Source organism: Homalodisca vitripennis, chromosome X (assembly GCF_021130785.1).
Source record: "Homalodisca vitripennis isolate AUS2020 chromosome X, UT_GWSS_2.1, whole genome shotgun sequence".
Lineage (NCBI taxonomy): Eukaryota > Metazoa > Arthropoda > Insecta > Hemiptera > Cicadellidae > Homalodisca > Homalodisca vitripennis.
Window position 1 is genome coordinate 101675525 of NC_060215.1, and position 24052 is coordinate 101699576.

General features: G+C 37.0%; 1 protein-coding gene across 1 annotated transcript in view; it reads left to right on the forward strand.

The window, feature by feature from the left end:
* The window catches only part of LOC124369757 (fatty acid synthase-like), a 113199-nt gene that overhangs the window by 64569 nt on the left and 24578 nt on the right, over window positions 1-24052 (forward strand). The window contains exons 23-27 of the mRNA XM_046827838.1: window positions 519-701; window positions 2921-3002; window positions 9231-9407; window positions 21903-22082; window positions 23052-23238. Of these exons, the coding sequence (XP_046683794.1) occupies window positions 519-701; window positions 2921-3002; window positions 9231-9407; window positions 21903-22082; window positions 23052-23238 (809 nt within the window). The remainder of the gene's footprint in view (window positions 1-518; window positions 702-2920; window positions 3003-9230; window positions 9408-21902; window positions 22083-23051; window positions 23239-24052) is intronic.

The window sequence follows — 24052 nt, forward strand, 5'->3', positions numbered from 1 at the left end:
AAAATAAAAATGTATAAAAAACATAAAATTTAATAAAACTCATTCATACTGTATATTTTTTTGAAAGTAAATAACAATGATATATTTTGGAATTTTTTAAATGAGATTGATACTAATTCTGTAGATATAATCATCTGATCCTGTAGTTACTTTCTTAGTTACTGATCAAGTGCATCTCTTTTAGAATAATATTTCATCAATTCGATCCCACTTGGCTGCTTTGTCTCAGTCTGGCATTTATAATTTGTGAAATCCTGGAGACTGTTCCTTCTATGAGTTCTACCATAGCCTAACAATACTGAGACCTTCTGCGTGTGAGATCTTATGTTTGTAAATTCATTTCTTGAAGTTTCATGTATCACTCTGTCTTGTTTAGTAGGGAGAGGCATGACAAATGTGAAGAAGATATTTAAGTTTAATGCATAGCAAAATGGTGGCAAAGTTTTCTTTTTTGTATTTGGCTGATTCATTGCAACTGATCCAGGGTTAAGATTCATAATGTACTTGTTATCTCTCAGGTGTGTTTTCCTGGACAAATCTGCCCCCCAGTTTTCTCCCAACTGTCCATTGTACCATGACCAGCTGAGTGTGGGCCTATCTGTGTGTAAACTGTACCGGGGAGCTTGGGGCACAGACTGTACATTCACCTTGGACCTGGACCCGGCTCAGCAGCCCGAGCACATGCAAGGTGTCATCACCAGGTAAGAGAACATTGGCTGATTTATTTTCTTTGCAAATCCTCTATATATGTCAGTTGAAATCATACATAAAACATTTCACATTCTGTTATTATATAATAACTAGGTACTCGGTTCAGCAAATTTTAACTGAAGGCTTCAGAACAAAATGGTTTTTTGCCAAACATTGACTTTGCGTTGCAACTGAAAATCAAAATGAATATCAAATTGAAGCATGACAATGCACCTGAGTTTACAGCCATGTCTGTTAACCATTTTGTGATGGCATGGTGTCACTGCCTCATGCCCTTACTCATCTGACCTATCTTGGGTCATTTTCTTCTTATTTTCACATAGAACAGGATTATGAAAGGACTTAGATTTGACAACATTGATTACGTAAAAGAAAGGTAGTTTCTGAGGACTATTACTAAAGATAAATATAAACAAATTCTTCAAACATTGTAATCACCAGTTATACAAATATAACAAGTAAAGGAGTAGATTTTGAAGAATAATAGGTTGTTTTGTAAAGAAATAAAATATATAGTTTTTTTGTTTCTTTGGAGTGCCTCCTCATACTGAATAACTTGTATTATTTAGAACCCATATACTGATTTGAAAATACAGTTAAACTCCTCATACCTGATCCTGATGAGATTGTCAAAAAATTGTGGTTGAAACGGCAAAACATTGGATAGTACAAGAAGCAACAAAAACCCTTTTTCAAGCAAAAAGTCTATGTATTTAACAAAACACCCTCATATAGTCATGTAACAGTGTATACAATATTAGTGAAATAACGTTTAGATACAAATTTAAGTATAAACATATTGTATACAGTAACTTATTAACCAAAGTCCGAGAAGTACAGACATGTTTAAGGTATCACCTGATATTGGAAACAAGTAGAAGGTCAGACTTTAGGTGGTTATCCTGATGAATTGGTAATGCCAAGGTGAGATAGGAAGGGTTCTACTATATTTTATTTCTCTTCTTTAACATCAGTAATTAAATTCAATTTCCTTATCTCATGTGCCCCAGGAAGAAAGAGTGTGTAACAGCAAGGTTCAGACTGTTAGTTTGTCACATGGTATTTTCTTGTAATGTACCTTTAAGTTGAACAAGTTTAACTACACTAATTACTATCTATTATTTCCCTTTTTAAAAAGGTGTAATTGGAAACAACTTAAATTAACAGAAAATTACTAGTGTCCAGTGCATACTTACAAATCTTTCCAAAACCAGTTCACTAATAGATAATATTAAATTATAAGAAAGCTGCCATCATATGTTGTTTTGTTGTCACCAATAAAATCTATATTGTTGAAGTGTTTATTTTCTAAAATCAAGCATTTATAAGACGAATTTGGTATTAAAACAACTCCTTTGTATTAGACACTCGCTTGGGGACCATCCACAAATTATGACATCTAACAATATGGAGAGTGAGATCTTGATAAAAAATTCACAGCAAAATTATATGAAATAAAATTGTTATTTGTTTAATAAAAAATTAAATAATGATTAAATTTTAAATTTAAACTCATTTTACCAGTTGTAATAGAAACATACACATAATAAAGTAAATGAAAATCAAAATTCCTTATATTTAAAATACATTAAAAGAACATTTAATATTTAATATTGGAGATAAATGTGAAAAGAAATTAACTGCCTAATATCAAAACCGTGCTTTATTTTGTTCTGGAACTTAATCATTTCCTGAAGAGCTAAACAAACAGTGGCTGTTTTCCCAGTGAACATAAGTCCTTGACCCAAACCTGAACTGAACTAACAAGATAGAAGTACAAATCTCCTGTGTAAGTGGGTGAGTGTGTGTTCATGTAATGGAATATATGATATTGAATTCTGGGAAATTCGTGGCACAGAAACATATATCACACTCAAGTTTTGGTGTTACATTTTTTGGATGCATCGTTTACTTTGATTTTACTTTGTTGTGAACATTTTAAATAGAAATTCCGTCAAAACAATTTTCAGAAAATCCATCCAATTCTGTGTTTCAGCTAACATAAAACAATAGATCAATTAAAAAATATGTTACATTGTGTACAAAAGATTTCATAATTTGTTTAATGGTGACAATTGGGGATATGAATTATGAGAATAGGATAGTTTTAGGAAGGGCTGGTGTAATTATCAGCAGAAACTGATAGTTTTTTATGGCCTTGTATGTTAGTTAAAACAAAAGTAATCATTACTAACACTTTTTGTTGTAGCTCAGACACGAAATTGGACGTGAATGTGCTTGCTCTTAACACCACAACTGTGACCTTCCAGCCTGACAACCCTCCTGATCAGGTAAAGCAAGGAACTATTCGTAAAATTAACTATATTTTGTTTTTTAACAAGGTAAAAATGTATTGCCTATTTGGTAAAAATATATGCTTTTCATTCTCTTTGATTGCTTATCACACATAAAAATGAACAGAATGAAAGTGTACACTTTTAATATACAAAAAAACCTATATTATTTGCTTTAATTAATAGATAAAGTGATGAAATGGAAGTAACTTCAGCCTAGTTTAATTATTCTGAGGAAAAATAGTTATATTAGCATAGATTTGACTTCTTATAAAACTGTAGTTTTGTCACAAAATTTTAAGTCTTTGATTTATTTTAGAGCTAAGCTTAAATCAAATCAAATCAAATCAAAGCATTTATTGTCAGGATACAAAGAATGTATATAACAACGTCAATAATGATACATTAAACTAGCTTGTGAGATTTTGCACTACAAGAAAAAACTCATCGACACTGTAAATAGCAGATTTTAACAATCAACATTTTATGGTATTTTTGAAATTAGTCCTGCTCATGATCTTTACTTGCATAGGTAGAGCATTGAAAAGCTTGATACCCTGGTATTGAAAGCTGCATTGAGTACTAGTATAGTTACATCTAGGAGTTATTAAGTTATTTCTATTGCGTGTAAAATGATTATGTACATCTCTTTGGTTGCTAAGTCTAAATAAATTATCTTTAACATACAACAATACATTTAAAACATAGATGGACGGCAGGGTCAAAATATTAAAATTTACAAAAAGTGGTTTACAATGTTCTCTACTATGTACATTGCCAATTATCCTAATTGCCTTCTTCTGAAGTACAAACAGCTTCTTTGCTAAATGAGAATGGCCCCACAAAGCAACTCCATAGGTCAAAAAACTATTTATATAAGCATAATATACACACAGCATGTGATCAATAGAAATTACTCCATTTAGAGCCCTAATCAAAAAGATGCCCCTTGCAGTCTGAGCAGCCACATAATCAATGTGAGTTTGCCACTTTAGGTTTGACTGCAAATAGACACCTAAAAATTTAAGACTCAAGTCATCATTATCACTTGACCTACAAGACAAGGTGAGTTGTAAATCCTGGATTTTATTTTCATTTAGACACAATTTGTTGGCTGCACACCAGTCGTTTACAATTGAAGTTTTAATACTAAGCATCTCCCTACAATCATCAACTGATTCTGTACAGAATTTGAGGCCCAGGTCATCAGCAAACATGTAGGTGCTTACACGGTTGTCATTAAGATTAGAGGGCAGGTCATTTACATAAATAATAAATAAAGTAGGCCCCAAAATTGAACCTTGGGGAACACCTAACTGAACAAGACGTGTATCAGACAAAGAGCCATTGAAATAAACATATTGGAACCTATTTGTAAGGTAAGAAACAAAGAAATTTACAACAGTATTACTAAAACCATAAAACTTAAGCTTATTTACTAAAATGGCATGATTTACTGTGTCAAAGGCCTTAGAAAGGTCATAAGACCTAAAATTTACTAAATTTTTCGATTCCAGGCCCTCATAACAATCATTAATAAGAGATTGGACTGCACCAACAGTGCTGCGCTTGGCCCGAAAACCAAACTGACAGCTGCTAAGCAAATTATAGGTTTCAAGATAATGAACTAACTGCCCATGAACTAGCCGTTCCAAGACCTTTGACACAATTGAAACAATCGATATAGGCCTATAATTACACACTTGATCCTTGGGACCCTTCTTATGCACAGGAATTACTTTGTTGGTCTTTAAAAAATCAGGGAAAATACCTAACATTATACATTCATTAAACAAAAAAGTTAAAACCTCACAAACAAAACTAGCAGCTAATTTTAAAATAGGGGCATTAACACCAAAACAGTCAAGACAAGAACTATTACTTAAACTAATGATAGCAGCATAGACTTCTTCCACTTTAAAAACTTTAAAACTAAAATTGTCAGCTGGGAGCCATGAAACAGAGTAGTTATTTAAATAGAAGGAGTAGTCATTATTGCTAGGTGGTATCCCGTCACAAGTCTCGGAAACTGAGTTTACAAAAAATTCATTAAAACTATTTGGATTTATTTTGATAGATGAATCTATAGGCCTAGATTGGCTATTTAATCTAGCTGATTGGTTTATTATCTTCCAAGCAGCCTTGCTTTTATTTTTTACTTTGTCAATTAGGCCATTATTAAAATTAAGTTTAGCCTTCTTTATCTCATTCCTATAGACTATTTTTAGTTTTTTGTAATTACTTCTTATTTCTAAGTTTAGCTCAGATCTTGTGTTCTTTATTATGAAATAAAGTCTGTCTAACTCTAACTTGATTTGAGTTAGGCCATCATGGTACCAGGAAACATCTTTACGCCTAGTTTTAATTGGTTTTCTTTTAAGAGGCATAGAACTATTTAGAGCCCACAGAAAATTATCTAAAAATAACTTAAACTTACAATTTACATCTGAATCCATACTGTAAATTTCATTCCAATTAACCAGAGCAAGATAAGATAGAAACTGTGATGTACCACGATCAGACATAGGCCTAGAGATGGATATCTTAGTGACAGCCTCTGATGTTTCATGTTCCAATTTAGCCTCAAAAAAGAGAGCACAATGATCTGAGACAGCAGTATGAATAACAGAGGATTGTCCCCTATCTTGATGCACAGTTGTAAGCAGATTGTCGATGCAGCTACCCGTGTTATCATTTATGCCAGGTCTTGTTACCTCATAAACAGTAGTGTTAAGTCCAAAACTATCAAACAAGTTTAGCAGCTCTTTGGTATCACCACTTTGCTTGAGAAAGTCCACATTGAAGTCACCAACAATAATTAGATTAAATTTATTGCCACACAAGATAGAAAACATTTCACTCAATTTCTCATGGAATAGATTTAAATTTCTGGCTGGAGACCTGTAGAAAGCTACCACTATAGTCTTCCAGGCAGGCAGCAAAATCGCCGCTAACTCAAAAGTAATCTCTTCTGAGAGACAAGCAATTTTATCTAGAAGAACAAATTCAGATCCCTCCTTGACGCAAATTAGTACACCCCCATGGGAATGTTTTTCTCTGGCAAAACAATCCACCATAACATATCCTGGCACTCCTAAGTTCTTAATATCGGATTTGGACAACCAATGTTCAGCAATACACAATACATCACAATTGTATTGGCAATTTAGTAATTCAATGTTTAAAAGTTTATTAGTTATGCTTTGCACGTTCCAAAACAGCAACTTAAAGTTAGGCCTAAGATCGGACGACCCAGATTTATCAGAATGCCACTTGATGGGATTGGGCGAACTAGGCCCAGCCTCACTACACTGAGACACATTTGTATTAAGACCCAAGTTTAGCTCCTTGGATCTGTTTGATCGCCTTGTTCCAAAAAAGAATGCGAGAAGTCACTTCCATAAGAAAAGTTTTTACGGTTGTATCGAAATCGATTCACAAAGGCTCCCGAAGGCCAGAAGTCAGGAGAGAAGATCTTCTCCCACAGAGATATAGGCACACCTACCTTATAAGAGCTGTAGCCAGGCCGCTTACTTCTCAACTTTGTTATTTCGAAATTACCCTCCACTTGCTTGTTAATATATTGTTTCAATGATTCACAGTGTTGTTAATTTACATTGCACATTAGTATTTCTATAAACATGTAGTAATAATACTAGCATACTGTTAATTTAAACGTTAAAATCAATTGTTTTGTTAGTTTTGTGTACTAAAGTATATGTTAAACTTTAAATTCAAATACGTTGAAGTTGTAAGGTAGATAATGTAAATCTAAGCAGAGACATGTGATGTTAAGGGGATAAAACCACCATGGTTTATTATGTAGGAACAAGGCCATTGGACTGGTAACTGTTAGTGTAGTTATAGATAAAGGTACAGGGCCTGAGTAAAAGAGTGATAAATGCATGACAGAATGATTTATTTTGATTATATTGGAGCTTGGAAATTTTATTACAAGAAATGAGTAGTGTATGAAGACCTGTAAAGTCTGAAGGAGTTTTAATATACCATAATTATGAAAATTAATATAATGCAACATTATTGCTGAGTGTATCATAGTTAAGAATAGTGTGATTGTCCGTCAGTATAAGAAATAATTCATTGGTGTATGCTCCTTTGGGATTAAATTGCCAATTAATTAGATATCCTCTGTAAAATCAGAAAACAACCAATGAGGTATTTTCACTAGTTACATGTTTTAGAGATAACACTCCATTATAAAATTACAGCATAAAATTGAGCCACAGAATAACTTCATGTTTGTAGCTGAAACTGCACTTTATAACACATAAAATATAACAAACAACCATTAATCCAGTTCACACAGATGCATTAAAATTTTGTAGACCTACACATTACAACAGAAAACTGCAGCATAAACAGTTTTGAATTAACTGAGTCGTTTACTTATTTGCTACCCAGAAATTTTCTCAACTGAGTCATCCATATTGCCTATGAAAAACTCAATAGAATTTATAAGCTCCTGTAATTGTCTCAGACCTTTTAGCAAATACTGAAAATTAATCTTTTATTGTTTGCTCCATTTTATTAAGAACATCTTCATGCAGTCTACTGACATCATTAGTAACTGACTTACAGCTACACACCTTGCACTTCCTTGTGTCTCTTCTAGGTTGGTCCATAGTAACCCAAGCGTTTTGGATATTTCCAACACATTCAAAATGCATTTAGCAATTGTTAATTAAACTGACAGCTTACTCGCCCTCAGCAGGAAGAAGGTCAGAACAAACAATAAAACACTCACTCATTTTGAGGTTTGGTTCCTCAGACAACAAGTAGGTCCATTCACTTCAACAACCAGTAGGCAGTACAGGAGTTGTAAAAGTTATGAAGCTACCAGTATATATTGTTTTAACCACAATCACAACTGCCATAATTTCTATTATTTCCCATCTGGTATTGTAATGGCCAGCTGGCTAGCTGATGAAATTTGTTCAAAACTTCATCATAGTCTTGATAATTCCAATTTGATGGTAATTAAAATAAGCAGTTATTTTTAAACCAAGTAAGAATGTGGTAAAACTAATGTCTACTAATACGAGTACTAATAAGAGAAATATCACAGTTAGAAATATCACTTGAAAGAAACAAAGGTAAGTGACAGTAAACTGTACAGATGTGCAGAATGAATGTCTGCCCAGGAAAAAAGGCATTTATCACAATAACACTATAACAATTATCTTTTTAATTTTTCATAGATGAAGAAAATTAACAGAGAGGAAGTAAACTCTCCAATGTTTCCACAAAACACATTGGGACATTGTTCAAAAAAGTTATTGTAAACTTACAATATAAACATAAGTCATACAAGCATTAGTATGTTAACAAGTTATAAAGTTGGAAGGAGTACTACTAGACATATTGTTAAACCCATTGCGGATCGTTTTGTTTTGGCGCTTGGGCACCAGCGGGCATGAATTAATTTACGGTCAGCAGCCGCACGAACAGCAATGGTGCGCCACATCATATCACTCACTATTGTATACTAGAAAATTCAGCTGTGAAGGTATTCGTTCAGATGGAACATGCGCCTCCTGGGGTATCCTAGATGTAAGAACGATAACACGCCAGCAAGATTCCGGGGTGGCAGGGATGATGTCTGAATCATAGTCTAAATAAAGCGGCTCGGACGAAGCGATTACAACATCCGGACCATTGTCTAGACTAAACCCGCCAACATGTACGTCTGCGTTGTTTAGTTGTGTCACTAACCTCAAAAGTATTATAATAACAACTGAGGAAAACACCCAATCAGAAGCGCTAAAAAGCAGAGAGTAAACTCATATGAATGATTTTTTAACTTCGACATACAACTGCGATCTGTAGGATATTTATAAAAATTTTGAAAACTCTAAACATAGACCGTTGTTAAACACTCTTAGTTGACAAGTGAGACGATCGCCCGATCGACATTAATAGAACTATTTGGAGGGAAACTTAAAAGCAGACCGCTTTTGCGACCTGAGCTCGTCACCGTGCTCGTTAGGCCCGGCCGCTGCGTGACGAGCCCAGCTCGTCAGTGATCCGCAATGGGTTAAATAGATTAATTTACACTTTCTTAAGTTAATTTTTGTAACACTTGCCTGGATTAATTCTATATCTATTCTACGGAATCTGTTTTATTAACACTCACTGTTTAGTTATCAAATGACTATTATTTTATCCCATACTAGCTTACAATAAATCGTTTTGTTCTGACTTCAGATAACAATAGAGTTTGTGGATTACTGTGGTACACGGGACAGCGGAGAACGAGTGATGGGGCTTGCTCACTTTAACCCACTCACTAACTCACTTACTCCAGACCGGTCTCTCATTTGGCCTGTCCCTCAAGCATGGTCCATGGAGGAGGCTGCTACTGTTGCTTCCTCTTTCTCTTTGGTAAATCCCAACTTTAATTTGTTAATACATATTTAAGTTGTTATGGTCATGTTAATAGATCACATTTTCAATGTCACAAGTATGGTGCCCTTTTATTTAATTGGCTTGGGTAAAATGTACTTGTTTTTAATTTGATTCCATTTAGAAAACAAACTTAGTCAACTAAACAGACTTATTCAACTTCATCTAAATCTGTGAGAAAAAACTCTGTAAATAAGCCAACCTTTAGGATTTCAAAATTGCCCTCATAATCATAGGTATACTTTTGGCTTATTATGGATATTTTTCAGTTGTTGTTGAGAGTACACATTTTATTCAAACAAATTCAATTTTGTAAGCAAGATCAAAACATCAGAAAAAAGTAAAAATCAGTTTCTGACTTGTATGTGTCTAAAATTAAAACATGTTCTTCAGAATGATGTGCATAGTATTTAGATTATTATAATATATTTGATTATTTATATACTGCACATGAAAATATAATTATATTATTAAAAATTAGTATTTAGGCCTGAATGTCCAAAATAGGGCATTAAAAATGTCGTAGTTTTACGTGTTTTATGGTTAACCCTCGAAAATAACCCTATTCATCTGTAGTGTTACATATTTATTAGGAATTTTGCTAGCATATGTTGAAATGTGCATATATAAATAACCAGTATCTCAAAGTAAAGTGTAAAATATTGTCCTTTTATATTTTCAGCAAAAGCTACAAAATAATAATTATAATAATTACTATAAAAAAGGTTTGGGTTTGGTTGGTTTGGTTTGGTGAAAATATGAAAACTGTTTTTAGAGATAAAATTTGTGTTGTTTTTCACATTTGCACACTGCAAAATTCACCCAAATAAGAATATCAAATATGGTACAAAGTAAAAGCAAATTTATTAAAAATATTATATATATATTTAATAATATATTAAATATACGAGGGGGTACTAAAAAGTAACCGGAATTGTATTGCTGGCAGCCGGCAGCGTGTAGTACACATTCCTGCCGCTAGGCGTGTGTCGCGCAATCCATTGCGAGCTCAGTGACCCCAGTTCCGTTGTCCTAGTGCATTCTGTTCGTTCGTAGTGACTGTTTTCGCTAACCCTGTTTTGTTCTTGTTTCGTTTTTTGTCATGGCAAGTTTAAGTGAACAACGTGCAGCTGTGAAATTTTGTTTTTTACTTAGTAAAAATGCTGCAGAAACTATTTTAATGTTGAATACAGCTTACAAAGATGATGCTATGCGGAAAACTCAGGTCTACGAGTGGTTCGCTCGATTTAAAAATGGCGACATGTCGATTGAAGACAAACCTCGTTCTGGACGTCCATCAACCTCTCAAACGGAAGAAAATGTTGAGAAAATTCGTGAACTTGTGCTCACCGACCGTCGACAGACAATTGAGGAACTATCAGAGAGTAGTGGGTTAACTTGGAGCTCGGTTCAGCGAATTTTAACAGGAGATTTAGGACTGAAAAGGGTTGCTGCCAAATTTGTTCCTCGACTTCTGACTGACCAACAAAAGGCACATCGAGTTGAAACTTGCCGCCTTCTGAAAGAACATCTCGAAAATGATCCCGATTTTCTGGAAAAGGTAATTACTGGTGATGAGTCATGGTGCTATGGTTATGACCCAGAAACGAAGCAACAGTCAAGCCAATGGAAGTCGCCATCTTCACCTCGTCCAAAAAAATGTCGGCAAGTCAAATCAAACATCAAAACCATGTTGATTTGCTTTTTTGGTGCTAAAGGCATTGTTCATTCTGAGTTTGTTCCTCCAGGTCAGACTGTCAACCAAACATTTTATTTGGAGATTTTAAGAAGATTGCGCAACAGTGTTCGCCAGAAAAGACCCGATTTGTGGCAGACTGGAGACTGGTTCTTCCACCACGACAACGCACCGGCACACACAGCCATCTCAGTTAGGCAGTTTTTAGCCAAACACGGCATGGTTCCGCTGCCCCACGCACCTTACTCGCCTGACCTCGCTCCATGCGACTTTTTTTTATTTCCACACATGAAAAGAGGCTTGAAAGGTCAACGATTTGACAGCGTTGAAGAGGTTAAGAAAAAAACTAAGCTCCAGCTTGCAGCCATTTCTAAAGATGACTACAAAAAATGTTTTGATCAATGGAAATACCGTTGGGACAAGTGTATTAGTTGTAATGGAGATTATTTTGAAGGAGATAAGGTCGTATTGTACAAAATTTGATAATATATAATTTTTATAAAATAATTCCGGTTTTTTTTTGGGTACCCCCTCGTATATATATATATATATATATATATATATATATATATATATATATACGAGGGCCATCCGGAAAGTAGTACCCGTTTCCGCCGCGTGAGGCGCTGACGACGCGAGTAGCCGCCGGTCAAGGTCAGATCGCTTCAGTGGCTTGTCTGCCTTCTCTGTTACAAGTTCCGTGACGCTAGCATTGCCTGTGTTGTTTCTGTGGCAGTTCATAATGTTTAAAAAAATTGAAAACGCCGCCAGTTGTGAAGTGAGGGCTGTAATAAAATTTCTCAACGCAAGAAACGTTCGACCTTGTGATATTCATCGCCAATTAAAGGAAGTGTATGGAGACAATGTGATGGAAGAGTCGTCTGTTCGGCGCTGGTGTTGGAATTTCAACTTGGGGAGGGGGAACACACACGACGATGAGCGTTCAGGGAGACCATCTGTCATTATAGATCAACTGCTGAGGTCAGTAGACGAATTCGTGAGGAACGATCGGCGCGTCACAATTGATGACATCTGTGAACATTTCCCTAATGTTTCTCGAACAATTGTTCATGAAATTGTCAAAGACCATCTGCATTGTTCAAAAATTTGTGCAAGGTGGGTCCCTCGCATGCTTACAGATGAGCACAAAACCAAGCGTATGGCTGCTGCATTCACATTTTTGGAACGTTATTCTGATGAAGCAGACACGTTCTTGAATCGCATAGTTACTGGTGATGAAACGTGGGTTTGTTATGCTTCACCTGAGAGTAAACGACAGTCAATGGAGTGGCATCATACTCATTCACCAAAGAAACAAAAAAAATTCAAGACTGTTCTGTCCACCAGGAAACTTATGGCAACCATTTTCTGGGATCGACGTGGTGTACTGCTTATTGATTTTATGGCCCGTGGAGACACTATTAACGCTAATGCGTATTGTGAAACATTAAAGAAATTACGGCGGGCAATACAAAATTGACGGAGAGGTCTATTGTCTGATGGCGTCATTCTCCTCCATGACAATGCCAGGCCTCATGCAGCGGGGATAACACAACAACTTCTGGAGCAATTCAATTGGGAACTTTTCGACCATCCACCGTATAGCCTGGACTTGGCCCCTTCAGATTTTCATCTCTTTAGAAAACTTAAAGAGTTTTTGGCGGGAAAAAGATTTGACAGCGATGAAGAACTTAAAGAAGGCGTGACTACGTATTTCAATCGGCTGGCGGCGGAGGAATATGACGCTGGAATACAAAAACTCGTCACACGTTATGACAAATGCTTAAATTTGCTTGGAGATTATGTGGAGAAGTAGTTTAAGGTATGCTCTTTTCAATAAAAATGTTTATATTTGTTAATATTTACTTCTGTGTCTCTATTTCACAAACGGGTACTACTTTCCGGATGGCCCTCGTATATATATATATATATATATATATATATATAAAACAGCACAGGAGCAAAAAATACATTGTTTATGCCCATTACAACCCCATAAAAATCAGGCAAAGTCAAACAATTACTTTAACAGGTGAGTTTTATAGTAGTGAAAAAGAGTCAAATTTGGCATTTTACTTTTTTTTTTCTTTTTTTTTTTTTCCTTCTGAGGGAAGAGGACACTTTGTCCCCGCACTTAGTCCTAAAAGGACCTTTGCGCCTCCCTTACTTTAATTTGTGCCCTCAAAAACCGAGGCTTTTGCAAAAACCAATCAGATTTAAGGGCTCCTGTTCTCTGATGTCCTTGGGGCTGAGGAGATATGCTCCCAAGTATCTTTTCCTAGTCTCTACGATGGCAGGACAATCCAACCAAATGTGCTCTGCTGACTCCTCCTCTTCTCCACAGAGTCTACATTCGCTGCTCCGACTAAGGCCTACCTTCAAAAGGTGCTTCCTCAGAGGGCCATGTCCTGTCAACATTCCTAATATCAGTCTTATATCCTCCTTATTCTGGTCTAGGAGAGCTAACCACCCTTTTGCATAAGGAGAGATAAACATTTTGGATATTCTTAAACCCGAGGCCCTGCTCCAATTCTTGTATCTTGTCCTCTTTTCCCAATCTTTAACCAGAGCTTTAATGTTGGAGAAGGATATCCCACAACCTGGCTCAGGCCCCACCAATGTGGATTCTGCTCCCTTTTTGGCGAGGATGTCCGCTTTTTCATTCCCATGAATTCCTTCATGACCCGGCACCCAACCGAGTGTTACTCTGTTATTTGTTGCTAGCTCTGCTAGAGCATTCCTGCATTCCCAGACCGCTTTCGAATCAATCGAACAGGTATCCAGTGCCTTCAGTGCAGCCTGACTATCAGAGAGTATTAGGTATGATAATCCTTTTGTCCCCAACTGTGTGAATCTTCTAGAACATGAATCTATTGCCATGACCTCCGCCTGAAAAACTGAGGCATGTCTTCCTAGGGGCACAGCCATGTCAACTCCAGGTCCATGTATTCCATATCCTGCCCTAGAGTCTAGGAGTGAACCATCGGTGTAAAACTTCAGGACTCCTTTTTTAGGGTAGGCCTCCCTTTTAATCCATTCCTCCCTACTTCCGATAGAGACCGTATATGGTTTTTCAAAGGAGTATTTCTTAACCATAGTATCAGATACTTTGGTTAGCATTTCAGCCTCAGGAAAATTTTCCAATATCTTCATGTGGCCTTCTAGGGAGGTAGCATTTATTACCTTTGTTCCTAGTAGCTTCATTGCGCTCATCGCAGCTGTTCTCATCACTTCCTGGCCAAGAGGAGTATAACCCAGAACCGCTTCCATTGCTTGTGTTGGGCAGGAGCTCATTGCTCCCGTGATGCTTAAGCAAGCTAACCTCTGAAGACTCTGTAGCCTTCTTGCAGCTGTTGTTTGTTCGACCTTCGGCCACCACACTAGAGCAGCATATGTGACCATTGGTTTTACTATGGTTTCGTAAATCCAATATATCATTTTGGGTTTAAGTCCCCATTTAAATCCAAAGAGTCTCTTACAGGCCCCAAGGGCCATTATTGCTTTGGATGTCTTGTTTCTAATATGGGAGTTCCAAGTGAGCTTCTCATCCAGGATTAAACCCAGATACTTCACTTCTTTTGTTTGGTTAATGCTGATTCCCTCCAGGACCGGTTTTGCTAGCTGGAATTTCCTTTTCCTGGTAAAGGTAATCATATTAGTTTTTGATGGGTTGATCCGCAGACCTTCCCCATGACACCAGTTGCTTATGAAGTTCAGTTCTGTTTGTATTAGGCGTTCCAGCCTGCCTATGTTTTTCCCTTTAATCATAAGCACTAGGTCGTCCGCATAACATAGTAGCCTTATTCCCCTCTTCTCTGCTTTTCTTAGGAAATCATCCACTACCATCGCCCACAGGAGAGGAGATAAGACTCCCCCCTGGGGGCAGCCTCTTTGGGCCGTGATCGCAGCCGATTCGTCCCCGTACTTGGCTTTCACCTGTCTGCTTTTTAGGAGGGCTACTATCCATTTGACTACGTCTGGGGAAACTCCAAAACGTTCCATCGCAGTCTTAATGGATTGATATGCTACTCGGTCGAAAGCTCCTTCAATGTCCATAAAGACGCTGACTAGGGCTTCCTTTTTTCCGAAGGTATTCTCCACCTCTCTCACTAAACTGTGGAGAGCAGTGGTGGTTGATTTTCCTTCTATGTATGCGTGTTGTGTGGAATTAAGTGGGTGGTCCAGTAATATTACGTCCCTTATGTATCTATTTATTATTTTTTCCATAGTTTTCACCATGAAGGAGGTTAGGCTTATGGGTCTGTACGAACTGGGTTTTGTTGGATCCCTGTCATTTTTTCGCAAGAACACCACTAGTGCTATCCTCCAGTTCTTTGGTATATATCCTAAGGCGAAACTGCTTCTAAATAGAATGCTAAGGGTATTTAATAGAATATCCAGCCCCTCTTGAAGAAGGGCTGGAAAAACTCCATCCGCCCCAGGAGATTTAAATGGCTTGAACGATCATATCGCCCATTTAATTCTTTCGTGTGTGAATAGTCTGTTAGACAACTGTCTGGCTTTTGCCACCTCCCGACTGGATCCCCCCCCATATAGAGAATAAGTATCCTCATTACGAGTTAGCTGACCCCCCGGGAAGTGTGTCTCCAGAAGTAGTTCTAAGGTCTCCTTCCTGTTCATTGTTAGGTCTCCATTGTCCTTTACTAGAGTCCCCATAGGATTTGTATGCTCCGTTTGGAGAGTTTTTTGAAGCCTGGATGCCTCGGGAAGACTGTTAATATTTTTACAGAAATTCCTCCAGGTTCTTCTTTTATTCGTTCTAAGTTCTTTTTTATATTCATTTTGGGCCTGTAGATAAGGGAGCCAATCGTCTGTCCTTTTTGCCCATTTTAATAATTTCCTCGTTTTGTTTCTTAATGTTTCCAACCTCCCAGTCCACCACGGCACATCCCTCTTCAACCGGTTTTACCTGGGAGGACAGTTTTTCTCGTAGACCTTTATTATAGCTTGCTCTACTATTTGTGCAGACCTTTCTAATTCAAATTCATTTTTCTGAAAGGGTCCTATTTCTTCCAACTCTTCTGCCAGGGACTCTCTGTAACCTCTCCAATTGGTCGATTTAGGAACCCTGTGGGTCACGTATATTTCCCCTATCTCCTCTTTGTCGAACCTAATTGGACAGTGGTCCGATAGTGAGGCCTCCTTGGAGACGTGCCACCTTACAATATTTATGTTCTTGAGTCCTGTAGATAGGGTTATGTCTAGGACTTCTTTCCTATTTCTAGTTATAAAGGTTGGGCTTGACCCTCTATTCTCTAACACTAGATCATTGCTGAACATAAACTGTAGAAGTTCCTCACCTCTCTTGTTTATGTTTGTGCTTCCCCAATACGTATGGTGAGCATTGCAGTCGCAGCTGAGAATGAGGGCCGAGCCTCTGTCTCTGCAGTTCTGCAATAGTCTTTCTATTTCTTTCGGTGGGCAGCTTGTTGACGGGTTGGGGAAGTAGGCTGAGGCTATAGTAACCTCTCTGTCCCCTTGCAGTGAAGCCATCTTCACTGTAGCCGCCACCAGATCTCTTGTTATTAGATCTGTAATCGGAAAGGCTGTTATAGTTTTGAAGTTAGAATACAAGTTCTTGGGTTTTCAATTGTTCGATCATAAATGAGATTACCTACCTGAGTTGTCAGTCCTCTGATGCAACCTCTATTGATCCAAGACTCCTGGATTAGGGCGATATCCAGGCCTGTTGAGATAAACCTTCTTCCCAAGATGTCAGTTGCGCCCTTTGCATGGCGTAGGTTTATCTGTATTAGGCGCATACTTACGCCTTTTTCCCACCTCCCCCAGGTGGTCCATCCCCGTCTCTTCTTTTGGATTGCTTGGAGACTTTGTCCCCTTTTCTTCCTCGAGCCGAGACGGATGGTCCTTTGAGAGAAGGTCCCCTCTTCAAGAAGAGAGAACAGGTTGGTCTTTCATCTTCGACCACTGCACTGGCTTGTGGAGTAGACCTTTCAGGTAAGTTATGTACAGATTGCTCTGACACCTTTGTGGCCTCCTCCACTTCCATCTCTTCAGCGGTGCTTTTTTCTGTGGTGACCGTCTCAGATTTCTCTGAAGTCCCCTCTTCCCTTGTGGGTTGTTCTGTGTTTCCTTGGTGTTTCTTTTTCAGTCTAAGCTGAACTTTTTCAAACTTGTAGCCGATCCATGGACCTTCCTTCTCAAGTTTGTTCGCTGTAGCGCAGTCGACTGCCAGGGTGAGTAGGACAGACTTCCCCTCGTCGCTTCTCCGCAGAACGTTCCATTCTCCGACAGATAGCTCTTTGTTTTGTCCTTTTAGGAGCTTCATTATCTTGTCGGTAGTATCGAGTATACTATCAGGAAGATAGACAGTCGCAATACTCGCACGAGGGATTTCTTCCTCTGGTACTATCCTTAGACTGGCCTCTTCCCAAGGCTTGAGGGAGTCTTGCTTTCCTTTAAGCCATTCTGCTGTTTCAGTGTTTTCGCAGGTGAAGATTAGAACCCCTTGTCTCCTGTTGATACCGTAGAATCTTGGAGAGTAGGGAACCCTCCTGTTCTTCCACGATAGCTTCCAGGATGAAGCTCTGGATCTTCTCCATCTGTTCGGTTGTGAGTAGGGTCTCGGGAAAATTGGAGTGCAAAACCCCCACCCTTATACCAGCTACCGCTTGTTTGTAGGAAGGTTTCTGGGGTTGTCCAGATTGCTCCTTGTGTTCCCCTTGATTTCCTTCGTTCTTTTGGCATTTTACTTACTTTTGATCTGTATGATTAAAAAAAGAGTTAAAAATCAAAAATAAAACACTCAAGGAAAGTCAAAACTACATTATAAACAACAACGTAGTTAACAACAGCATTTAGGGAAAATAGAGACAGTGTGATAATAAATTAATGGTACCATTTTTCTAGTTCATTACATTATAAAATACATTGCGAAATATCATCATTTAGGGGAGCTACACCATAAACGTAAACCTTACCTCACATAATGGGTGAAGTGAATAAAGCTGAGCAAATGCTCTTTCCTCCAAAAAATGAGTACGTACTCCAGTTTCATGTGAATAAAAAGAACTTGCTCAGTGGAGGCTCGGAGCACTTTCTCATGTTGACGACTAGACAATTGACTTGGAGTATCTACTCACCTTTTTAGGTGAATAAAACTAGGCAGTTGCTCCAAAATGTGAGCAGGTACTCCAGAAATTACCGATCTACTCATTAGTAGATACAACTTGCTCAAGTAAAGACGTTCAATCTTGTGATGGCAGAGTTTTTACCTTTTCGTGCTGTAAAACTTTACAGAGTGCGTCGGGAATCTCGAGAGTAAGACTACCGAGCTCTTTATCGTTTTAATAAAATGAATGTTGAGTGGGTTAGTGATCATTTTCTTGGGGAAAACTTTGAAAGGCGTGGTGGTGCGTTGCCCAATTTGGACAGAATGCGTACTTTTCTTCGATATGTTGATGATCCTGGGTTTCAGAGTGGTGTTGCCGAAGATGTTGGTATCGACAGAACTACAGTCACAAAAACCATTTCAGATGTAATGGCAGCTATATTACTGAAGAAAAACGTATGGATAAAATTTCCTTCTACAAGAGAAGAAATGGAACAACAAAAAGTCAATTGGCAAGAAAAATACAGATTTCCTTCAGCCATTGGAGCTGTTGACTGCATTCAAATACCTATACACAAGCCTTCTGACCATGGCGATGAATATATAAATAGAAAGAGGTTTCCAAGTATAAATGTGCAGGCAACTTATAATTTTGCTGAAGAGTTCACAAGCGTAGATGCTTCTTGGCCAGGTTGAGTGCATGATGCACAAATTTGGAGAAATTCAGATATTTACAAAATTATGGAATTTAATCAAGCTAATGCACTTCTAATTGGAGATTCAGGTTACGGGATAGCTCCCTGGCTTATGACGCCCTATGAAAACCCAATAACTGCTAGAGAAAGGGCATACAATCCGTGTTTGGCCCAAGAAAGAGTAATAATTGAACGTTGTTTTGGTCAGTTGAAACAACGTTTCCCAATTATGCAAAACAAAATTAGGATTAAAACTGAAAATGTTCCGTCGATGGTTGTTTGTTGCTTTATTCTTCATAATGTAGCAAAAAGACTAAGTGATGAAGACTTTGACTTTAACATTGAGGAAAGGCAAAACAATGAAGTTGGCAATGTAGAGAATCGTTACGAAAGAGACATCCGCAATAGAGGACAACAGAGAAGAACCGAAATTGCTCGGCTGATACATGGAGCTTAGCAGCTTAAAAAGAATGTACTGTGTAAATAAATGTTCTGGTAAAAGAATAAAAAAACTTACCTACTTACCTACCTAAAAAAACAAAAACAATACCAAAAATATCTAAACTCTGGGGTCGTAATGACCGTATTTACGTGCGTAAGACTTTCAATAGAGCCAGTCTTACAGCCGTAAAGGTAGTGTCTGGGACAGTCGCTCAAGGGTCGTATGTAGGCAGTGTACGTATACAACACAGCCACAAGCTTTGTTGTAACACAGTAGGACCTAACCTTTGCTTGTGGCTGTGTTGTATACGCGGTTGTACGCACTGCCTACATAAGACCCTTGAGCGACTGTCCCAGACACTGGCTTTACGGCTGTAAGATTGGCTCTATTGAAAGTCGTACGCACGTAGACACGGTCATTACGACCCCAGAGTTTAAATATTTTTGGTATTGTTTTTGTTTTTGTGTGTTTTTTTAGGATTTGGAAGTAGATAGGTATTTTTATCCTAGGATAAGGATGAGAATTTATTTTACATTATTATACATTTATTACAGAGTAGTGAACTCCAATCCATCACAGTAAGTTGTTGAATAAGAAGTTCCAATCATAGTTTGTAGTTCCTCTGTTGAAATTCCGTTTTGCTCAGATGGTACTGTTGATTGTGGCTGATCGATTTCCTTAGATTCTTCTCGTTTCAATTGTATATCAACCAATTTTTCAGCTTTTTTGAAGTACTCAAGCTGCGTAAGCAACACCAAATGTTGTAGCTCAGGCAAGGTCAAATCTTTAGTTTCCTCAGTTTCAATTAATTTAAGTTTTTTTCTTTGCTTGTTTAACGTTTGGTCCTGTTACTTTACGTTGTTCGGCAGTTGAATCTTGCGTTTTTCCTTGTCGATTCTCAGTTGTTTTGTCCGAGCTAGTTTCAAAGTTGGTGGAATCCACCGAAGAGTCAAAAGAAACACTGTTTTTCATTCTAAGTCTCTTCAGTCCCCGCAGTAACAGCACCTGAAAACGTAAAGTTCTTTATTACAAGCGTAGTTCTGAAAAAAATTAACACAAAGTATACCAGTACAATATGAAGAAAAAATGAGAGTTTATTTATCATGCCCACAAGATCAAATAACTGTTATAAAAGGCAAAATTATTTTTTTTAGCAGTTTTAACTGAACTTACCTTTTAAACGCACAATAGCCGGGTTGTCGGTGTCACCTTCAATAAAATTAAGTAACTCCTCTTCCCATGGTTTCAAGATAACCTTCTTGTTGCCAGTCTTGTTAGTATCTGCCTTTGACTTCACTCTACTTTTCATATTATTGAATTTTTTCAAAATTTGTCTTGAGTCGAGATGCAATCCCAATTCATTATCGATTCGATTTTGAATCTCTTCAATGGCTCTGTTTCTTTTGTTTTTGATACTTGGTATATTAATCTTTTCCAAAATAACTGGATATTCCTTTATAATCAAAATAAAAGAAGCCTTTTTTTCAAGTTGTGGGTTATTCCCTTTATCACAAGCCATCACTTATTTTGTTGTAACTCGTGAGACAACTAAAACAACAATGCGAATGTTGACGCTGAATATTAGTGTTAACTGCTCGATATCTGGACAAGTTGCAACACATCTGTCTAGCACAAGATAGGGAAAGGGAACTGTGAGCACTTGCTCCATTTGCCTGAGCAAGTCCTCTGGCCCAATATTGACTTTTTATTCACATCGAATCAGAGCACTTACTCATGTTAGAAGGAGTTACTCCTCATTACCTGAGCATCTGCTACGGAGCATGTACTCCAACTTTATTCACTTCACCAAATGCAATGCAGCACTTTAAGGATTAAATGCAATACTTTGTTTAAAGTTCATCATTGACAAGGGATAATTTTAAATTATAACAGGATTACATATAATTGCCATTGTATATGTTACAACACAGGTTTTCTGTTGTTTTAATGCAGAACGATAGTAAGCGTCTATAATCCTGTTATCCTTTTAATGCTATATATGTTTTTTCTTCCTTTTATTTCTGCCATAACTGTATTCATACCTTACTGTATAAGAATCATAACTTTATTTGTAGCCATAGTTATTGTAAAATTATAGATTGAGATCTAAATAAATTATGGAATTGAATCTAGTTTTAAATAGTTAATATGAGTATAATATAATCTATAATGAATTGATACATATGTTAAATGTTTAATACTCTATACAAGTACAAAATGTTCAAACTCTTTGTGTGATCTTTAGAAAAACTTTCTAATATGAAAAATATGTTTTTATTTAATCACTCCAAGTTTTACAACTTTACTTATTTTTTTATACATTTTGTGTGTTGTACATAATTGGATACAGTATTTTTTACTCATTCATAGTATATTTCAACAAATAAAATGATATTTCTTAGTGGTTTATTAATGAAACATCTTAATATTTGATATGAACTTCTCGTTGATTTATGCTTTAGACATCTTGAACTGAATGTTATAGGATAATCACTAGATACAAACATATCTATGAATTTTCTCTTACCCTATGTAATATGTGTTTCAGGCATACTATTCGCTTCTCATAAAAGCCAAACTTCTTCCAGGAGAACGTGTATTAATTCACCTTGGATCCTGTCCTGTCAGTCAGGCGTGTATTGCTGTTGCTCTTCTGATAGGGGCTCATGTGTTTATTACCATACAAAATAAAGATGAACTCCCATCTTTGTTGAGAACATTTCCCCAGGTATATACGGATAATTTGGCTCAAAGTGTTAGATATAGTCTTTGTTCTCTTTATTGTCACCAAAAGATATAGTCTTGATACTCTTTATTGTCACAAAAGAGGTGAGAAAGTTTCTTATTGCCCACCTATTCAACTTATATCAGCTCTTGTTTTAAATTCAAACTTTAGATCCTTTTAAGGTAAATTTGACTTATTTATTTTAGAAAGTTAATGGTACGCTATTAACCCTTTAAGGAGTATGGACGTCATATGACGTCTTCTTTTGATAGGCTAAAATGAGTAATTGGATGAAATCCAAAAAATTACCAAAAGGAGCAAAAAATTAAAATCTTTAAAGTCTCTTAAAAAATGTTTATTTACATTTGAAAGCTTAATAAAAAAGGACTATGTGTTCTAAAGTCAATATTTCAGTACTTTTTCAAATCAAATGTCTTATTTCCTCACTACGACAGACTCAATCAATATTGTCTGCCATTTGGACTACAGTAACAAGCTAGATGGTTAATCAACAAATATAAGTCACTCTCACATGATAAATATGTCCACAGTATGCAGTATACAAGGAATGGCTAGTATAATGTTGCGGCATATTCTGACAGTATAGCGATGCGCGCGCACACGACCTTGTGTCAGTGGCTTCTACCAGGTGGCTACTGCGATCTGGTGGTAAAATCAGATTACATGTGAATGCGAGCACAAACATGGAAGTTAAGTATGTTGCCGATAGATGGAACCACTTTACAGACAAAAATATTTAAAGGCAAATCAGTAATAACAATGCATTTACGATGATACGAAAATACAGAGGCTAAACGTCATATGACGTCCGTACTCCTTTGGGCCACTATAAGAATATACATCATATGATGTCCTTACTGATTATGTAGAGTTTACACGCACTCCTTAAAGGGTTAATTACAGGAAAAAACCTGAACAGATTGAATAATCATGTAACATTTATGACATTAGCTGAATGCGGACCACATCGTGCCTCTGGAAAACTTTCACACTATGGTGAGACTCAAGTCTGGAGGGGATGGGGTGGAAGTGGTGGTCAACTGTGTGCAGAACACCGAAAAGTCTATCGGCTGTCTGTCCTACGACTCCAGGTTCATCCAGCTCTGCAACATTGACTTTCGGCACAGGGAGACAATTGGTGAGACTCGACACGCTTTTAGCAACAGTTGCCATCTAAACAGGTTTCCTTCTGTTACTGATATCTCAACCATTCCACAGTGTTTCTTTTCTAGACATATCGCAGATGAGAACAGTTTGACAAGATAGCAAATTTATAGTTTGGCTAATAGCTGATCTGTAGTAATACATTTGTTTTGTTCCAAAAGAGTTGATCTAGGTCATATTATATGTTTCTTTAGAAAAACCAGTGCAATATTATTGAAACATAGAACAGACTGAAAAAATAACACAGAGTTAAACACTAAATGTAAAGTTTCATTGCTGAGTATCATTTATGTTTATCTGCTGCAATTACGAACTCTGGTTACAATTACTTAACACTCCAAAACTAATGCCCTCAGCTTTGTTGATACTAGGCCTTTAAGTCTTTCACACTGACTAGAGCAAGCTTCATTCAATTGTTCAGTTACAGTTGAAGCAGTGTTGTCAAGTTGTTGATATGATAAACCTGCTGATCTCACTTTAATTGTTTTATGCAACATTTAATTGATAATTGAATTGATTAAGCTGGTTTTATACTGTTAGAAATGGTTTACTGCAGTTGTAAAGCCTATCAGATGGAAGGGTGAAGTAAAGAAGAAGAGAAAGAGAGTCCAACTGACCAAATATCATCAAATGGTTTTCTTGCTGTAAGCTTTGCTGATTGTACAGTTGGCCTCAATGTGACATTTTCAGTAGCAAAACTAAGCCTTCTGTACAGTCTATGTTTTAGTTTTACACATAAGCCTATCTCCTATTTAGCCTAATTATTTAGTATCCAAAGAGTATTGAAA